Source organism: Gavia stellata, chromosome 12, assembly GCF_030936135.1.
Source record: "Gavia stellata isolate bGavSte3 chromosome 12, bGavSte3.hap2, whole genome shotgun sequence".
NCBI classification, from domain to species: domain Eukaryota; kingdom Metazoa; phylum Chordata; class Aves; order Gaviiformes; family Gaviidae; genus Gavia; species Gavia stellata.
Genome location: NC_082605.1, coordinates 21,057,632 through 21,063,631, shown reverse-complemented (window position 1 = coordinate 21,063,631; position 6,000 = coordinate 21,057,632). Strand labels below are relative to the sequence as shown.

At 35.7% G+C, this 6,000-nt stretch overlaps 1 protein-coding gene across 3 annotated transcripts in view; it reads right to left on the bottom strand.

Moving 5' to 3' along the window:
- Positions 1–974: 974 nt before the first annotated feature.
- The window catches only part of PPP4R2 (protein phosphatase 4 regulatory subunit 2), a 32,898-nt gene continuing 27,872 nt past the window's right edge, over positions 975–6,000 (bottom strand). For 2 of the 3 annotated variants that reach the window (XM_059823176.1, XM_059823177.1), the window contains 4 exons: positions 5,658–5,732; positions 5,105–5,248; positions 4,249–4,517; positions 975–3,270 (listed from right to left, as the gene is read on the bottom strand). In XM_059823176.1, coding sequence (XP_059679159.1) covers positions 2,957–3,270; positions 4,249–4,517; positions 5,105–5,248; positions 5,658–5,732 — 802 coding nt within the window. In that variant the 3' untranslated portion in view covers positions 975–2,956. Of the gene's footprint in view, positions 3,271–4,248; positions 4,518–5,104; positions 5,249–5,657; positions 5,733–6,000 lie in introns of those variants that run through there. The other variant, XM_059823178.1, reaches the window with a different exon arrangement.

Below are 6,000 nucleotides of genomic sequence, written 5' to 3'. Positions count from 1 at the left end.
AGAACACCCAGCAGAAGCTGCTGCACAGAAATTAATCCCAAATTCCAGCAACTTCTGCTCCACCCACTGAATCAACTCCAAGACCTTTTTGAACATTTTAACTTCAATCTAGTATTCTTTAGAACCCCAAATCCATGCTGTATAAGAAAGCTATCTTTATTGCAAGCATTAAAGAGGTCCCTGAGGTTTAAAAATCAAGGCTGACAGAGCATCTGGGATACTTTAAGGAAATCAACTTTTCTGAGATAGCATTTTTTCCATTTTAATATCAACAGCAGAATTACGGGCTGACCTTCACCTTGTATTCTGAGAAGTAAGCTGCGTTACCTTTTCCATTTATATTCTGGTCCCAGATAACAGGTTTTTTAAATAGGAAATGCTCTCCTGAACACTACAAAGCACCTGTTGCCTGGTTTTCTGGGGTTTAACCACATGCTTCATTCATGAATGTAAGCAGAAGGACTGATTCCATCTGAATGGCTGCATACAGAAACACGCTCTAGGGTGTATGTAATTATGAGCTGGAACTTAAAGCATCCAGGATTTAGAAAAAACACAAGCTGTGAAAATAGATTCAATGCTACACGCACATGGAAAAGCAGCTGCCTGCATATCTGGAGGTGAGTAACACCTCTGACAAAATACAGCTGCTTAGAAATGCAGTAGGTTTGTGGGGTTTTTTAAATCCCCATTTAAAAAAAGGGGGGGGGAATCTTCCGATTTAGTAAATGCAATCTTTAAACATAGGCATATATTTCATATTAAGATGTTTACTGTGATGTTAAAGCATGATTTCAATTTTTATCAGCCATTACAAAAAAAAATTTGCAGATCTAAAAATGGATCCATACCTCAAAGTTCTGCAAGTCTTTACAATAGTGGCACTAGTGCTGCTAAAAACAAACATATCGAAGGTCACAGGTGCTTAAAGAACAAGTTTATTGACAATATCTTCACAAATAAACAGTCTAAAGAAAATTTCAGAAATCTCTAAACTTAGAAATTTTAAAATTTTGTTCTCATTGGCAAAATATTAAAAAAAAACACAAAGAGAAGTATAAGATGTCACTATATTTTTAAACTTTCCTAATTTCAACATTTTGGTTCAGTCCTTTAATTTTGTAATACACATCCAACCCTTAAGCACAATGAAAATGAGTCAAAGAACAATTTTCCTTCTGTAAGGGGATCTCGATCAATAAGAATTTTTTTTTGGCAAGCATCTCCCTGAATCCTGTCTGCTTAGAACTTGATAGGTAATGTCAGCAAGAAATAACATTATAAATAATCCAACTGAGCCAAATTATTCCGGTATGAATCAAAACCTAGATTTCCCCAAAACAATACAAAGCATACCATGTAGTACAAGAAACTATCAGCATGCATTTTAGAGGTCATTTTTGTACTTCAGGTATGTGAACTTAAAACCAAAGAGGGACAATTCTGATAAAAATGTACTCAGATATTTCATAACATTAATATTTATTGCTTTATATGAATACTGTATTGAAAGCCCAAGCATTCAGTTTACACACAGAAATTATACAATTATATACCGTTTCACAATGGCAGTGAGCACTCATTACAATCTACAAAAATCTACTTTACAGAAATTTAAAAATTCTAAATATCAAAAAGGTACAGTTGAAGAAACAGGTATAAATTTGGCAGCCAGTAATTGTGACTGGGAGGTTGCAGCTTGCATGTCTTTAAATATGGGAACTGGAAAATATTGAGAGTTTAAAGCAGTAGTTTGTGCTTTGAGCTGGTTTGAAAAAAATGTAACACTGGCTGTCAAAGTAGCATGTTCAAAAATATTTAGTTCACTTCCAAAATCTTATACAAATCATGGTGATTTCTATGTACCCCTAAAGCTTTTAGTCATTTAGCTCAGGTACATAACTACGGTCATATATTAATTCTTCCAATACAGTGGTGTGATCATCCTGATGCCCTCTGCATACCTCAGAATAATTTTGAGACTTCTCTACAATATTCACAATGCTCCAAGAAGCACTCAAAAAGGCAAGTACCTGTTTATTTCTTCCAAGATATTTTCTTATCATATTTTCAAACGTTTCTTCTACAAAAGTTTAAGCTAATGTTTTGATTACAACTTTCTCAACATAAAGCACATTTTCTCATAAATAAATGAAATCCTTTCACTCAGGCACCTCAGAAGTATACAAAATGTTGTAATCTGAACAGTTCTCTTGGAATGTGTTTACTCTGGTGTTTTCAACGACGTTAATATTTCCAGGGTTTCATATGGGCCAGATTTCATTTGTTTTGTTTTCCAGAGGCAAAACAAAGTGCCTTGAGAGGTGAACTCAGTCTTTTCCTATAGAAAAAGTATTTGCTGTATTTATCTTTTATAGAAACAGAAAAATATACCATTTCCCCCTTAGAATAGCGAGGGTACACATACGTGTGCATGCGTGCATATATGTGTGTGTGAAATGTAACACATTTTAAACACACAACATAAGGTTTCATAGCATGTATTCAAATAAAAATCTGGAAACCAGCATGAAACCCCATATTTCACATGTCAAATGTTGAAACTGTAACCAAAATATGAAGTAACTGCTATCGCTGTCAGAAAAAGACAAGACAAAAAGCTTTCTTGCTTACATACAACTAGGTGTGGTAATCTCCAAAAAAGTTGTCAAAATTATAATTACCTTCCAGTTTAAAAACTTTTATTCTAAATAAAAAAAACTATACACAAACCACTGATTTGACCAAACGAAAGTTCAGCGGTAAGCAGGACCTGAAGGAGCTGGTATTCACAGTTCTTATCATGTACAACTCTTTCAAGGTTCAATCCATGGAGAAGTTTATTTTACAACCTGCTTCTTTTTGTAAAACTAAAGGTCCACTTTATTACATAAAATTATTTATACAGTGTAAAACCGGAGCCTTATGGAAAATACTGCATCTAAGTGTATTTAAATTAGTCTTGCTCCATCGGTTCATCTGCAACTTCTGTGGCTTCATCACTGTTTTCCATAGGGGTCTCTGATGAAATTTCTGGAGTTTCACTAGCGTAGGACCCTAACTCTTCAGTTTCACTGCAGTCAGCTCCACTGCTGGCAGATCCACTAATTTCACTGTCATCTGAGTGTAAATCCTTCTCTGCTTGAGACTGATCAGACTCCTCCATTTGATTGTTCTCCTCAGAGGTCTCTTCATTCACAGTTGAGGATTCAGTGTCTTTTTCTTGATCTTTTCTGTCTGGACCAACATTTCTGGGAGACATGAAGGACTCTAGAAACAGTGAAAGTACAGCATTACTAAGACATTTTTAAACATATCTTAATCCTGATACTTTCCATTCCCAGCTATGCTGAGCAATACCTCTACAACACAGCCAAGGACAGGAAAAACTGACAATCCCCGATTTTATTAGAAGATCGTAAAGTATTAGCCAACTTCATCAGGATAGCCAGATTATACTAGTATACCACAAAATAAAGTCCAGTTTTTTTATTTAATAGCTAGCTTCACTTAATTAAGCTTCACTTGATAAAGACACAGTCTAACAAGTAACTTTCTTGCTTGCCCACATGCCTTCATTTGTCTTCAGAAGCAGTCTTTTGGAAATGCTGAAAAACATTACTGTTTCAAGCGTACATCCATCATGATCTAGAGAAACATTTTACAAATACATAAGCCACAAAAAATAAATGCTAAGAGGAAACTTTGGAGGATATGCAAAAAATAACTGCAGTTAAGATGCTGATCTATCTTTTTTAATTAGGTACAGGGCCTGCCTTAGAGTGAGGTAATTTTCACTGTTCTAATAGAATCTGGAGACATTGTTGCCCAGCCTCCTCAGTGAAAGAACGTAACTTTATTATTAATAAATTACTGAAATATGGATATAAAGACAGTCAAATGCAGATATGACCCATCCCCCTTCTGGAGAAGAGATGAGAACATCTGATGATAGCCTAAAGTAGGGATTCCTGAATTCTTGGTGCATCATTACCACCCTCATGTAATTTACTGCCTAAGAAGATTTTAAGTACTATTTTATAAATTTTTAACTAGAGACGTAGGACAAAGAAAAAATAACAGAATTGCTAAATTATGCAAAATTGAAGTATGAACAGCAGTTCATTTTTACACGCAACTGGAGCATTCAGCAATGCCAACAGCACTGGCCTCCAGCAAAGAAAATCTCAACTCCCTGGAAAATGCACAGAGCAAAGACAGTTTAAAAAAATTAAAAATTTGAAATACCTTCCTCCTCTTCCTCTGTACAGTGCTGCCTGGCACCAGTAGCATCTTTTTCTTTATCCTGAGATGTAGAGGATGTTTCTGTCTCTTCCCCCATGCCTAAAGACACTTCACTGGAGGCAGTTTGGTTAGGTGCATCTCTGGCTTCCCCTTCCTTGTCAAATTTAAGTCTTTTTACCTCATGTCCTTCTGCTTCTGCAGGATCATCTTCAGAGTGCTTATTTTTTACTGGGCTGCTCTGAGCACCTTCTGATTCAGATGCTGGTGATTCACTATAAACAACAAAAGCAGCTGTAGTTTTTATTGAAGAAAAACATTTTGTATCTTGTCAAACTTTAAAAAAAAAAGTAGCAGCTACTTCAGGTTAAACACTCTACAAGAGATAACAGTAGAAGTAGCTTCACTTATTAAGTAACAAAACCTCAAAGCCATCACTCCTTCACCTGACTGTCAATGAAAATGCACAGTGATCAGGTGAGTCCAAATCACAGACAGTTCCTACTGCCAGAATCAGTGGCAAACGTTTATGAAACATAGTAGCTGGTTATAGCTTAACATCCTGACACAAATACGGTGACTGTGAATTTCTGAACTCTATTATTCACTCTTCATTTTTACTATACATCCCATACACTTACGAGATGCATTACTGCAACTGTGGGAACTTGAGCTACTAGTTACCTAGACAGCCCAAACAGCAGTAAGGACACATCAAATCCTGCTGCCGATATTTGTATGTTAAGACTTACGTGTATGTACGCACACCTTAGATGGCCATTCTCTTTTAAAGTATTTTTAAAAATCTAAGTGAAAAAACACGACAGTAGTAAAAACTCAAAATACATTACTCCTCACAAACCTGTGTTTTTTATCTTCCGTTTGCTGCAAGCTTGATTCTTTATGTTCCGTGCTGTCCGGCAAACCATTTGTTGTCATAGGAGTTGACAAAGAAACCTTCGGTCGATTTACTGGTCTGGGAGTTCCAGGACCATTTACATTAGATCTTTAATAAAAAAAATAACCCATCCTTTTAGTAAAGTAATTTGTCCCTAATAGGCAGAAAGCAGCTATAACCTTGTTTTAAAAGATCATCGAAACAAAACAAAAAAGATCAGGTACTTTGCTATTTTATATTGAATAAAAAATTCCTTGCCTACATCATGCAAACTATGATAAAAAAATTAAAATAACAAAAAAATTCTAAACAATGAGGTTACAAAAAGGTAAAAAACAGTACATAGTAGGGTGTATGTTCATGCCTCCTCTAGCCTCCTTCACCCAGTATTCCACATCATTTTTGAGGCTTCCTATGTGGGATCAGAATAGGTGATGATAAGGGATCAGAACCAGCTATTTCCAGAACTACCTTGCCTTTATCCAGAAAAAAAGTTAACTCCCAAAACGAAACTTACCTGTCAGAGTACCCCGGTGAATTTCCTGGGAACATAACACCATTCATCCGATTTAAACTATTGGAATTATTTTTCCTAATAAAAAAAGAAAATATAATTAGAATGTTAGGAATAAAGGAACTTTAAGTTACTTTAAGCTTGTTTGCTTTCCACCCCCAACTTCAACAGTCCCCCACTATCAGTCCTCAAGGGGTTCTCTACCTATACATTATACTGGGGAAATAGGCTAGGATATTAATTTGCAGTGCAACTGTTATTGAGGGGTATCCGTTTTTTCCACCACCAGCTATGGTATAAAATAACAGCATAGTGGTTCAGGGATAATACTGAACTGTAACATATA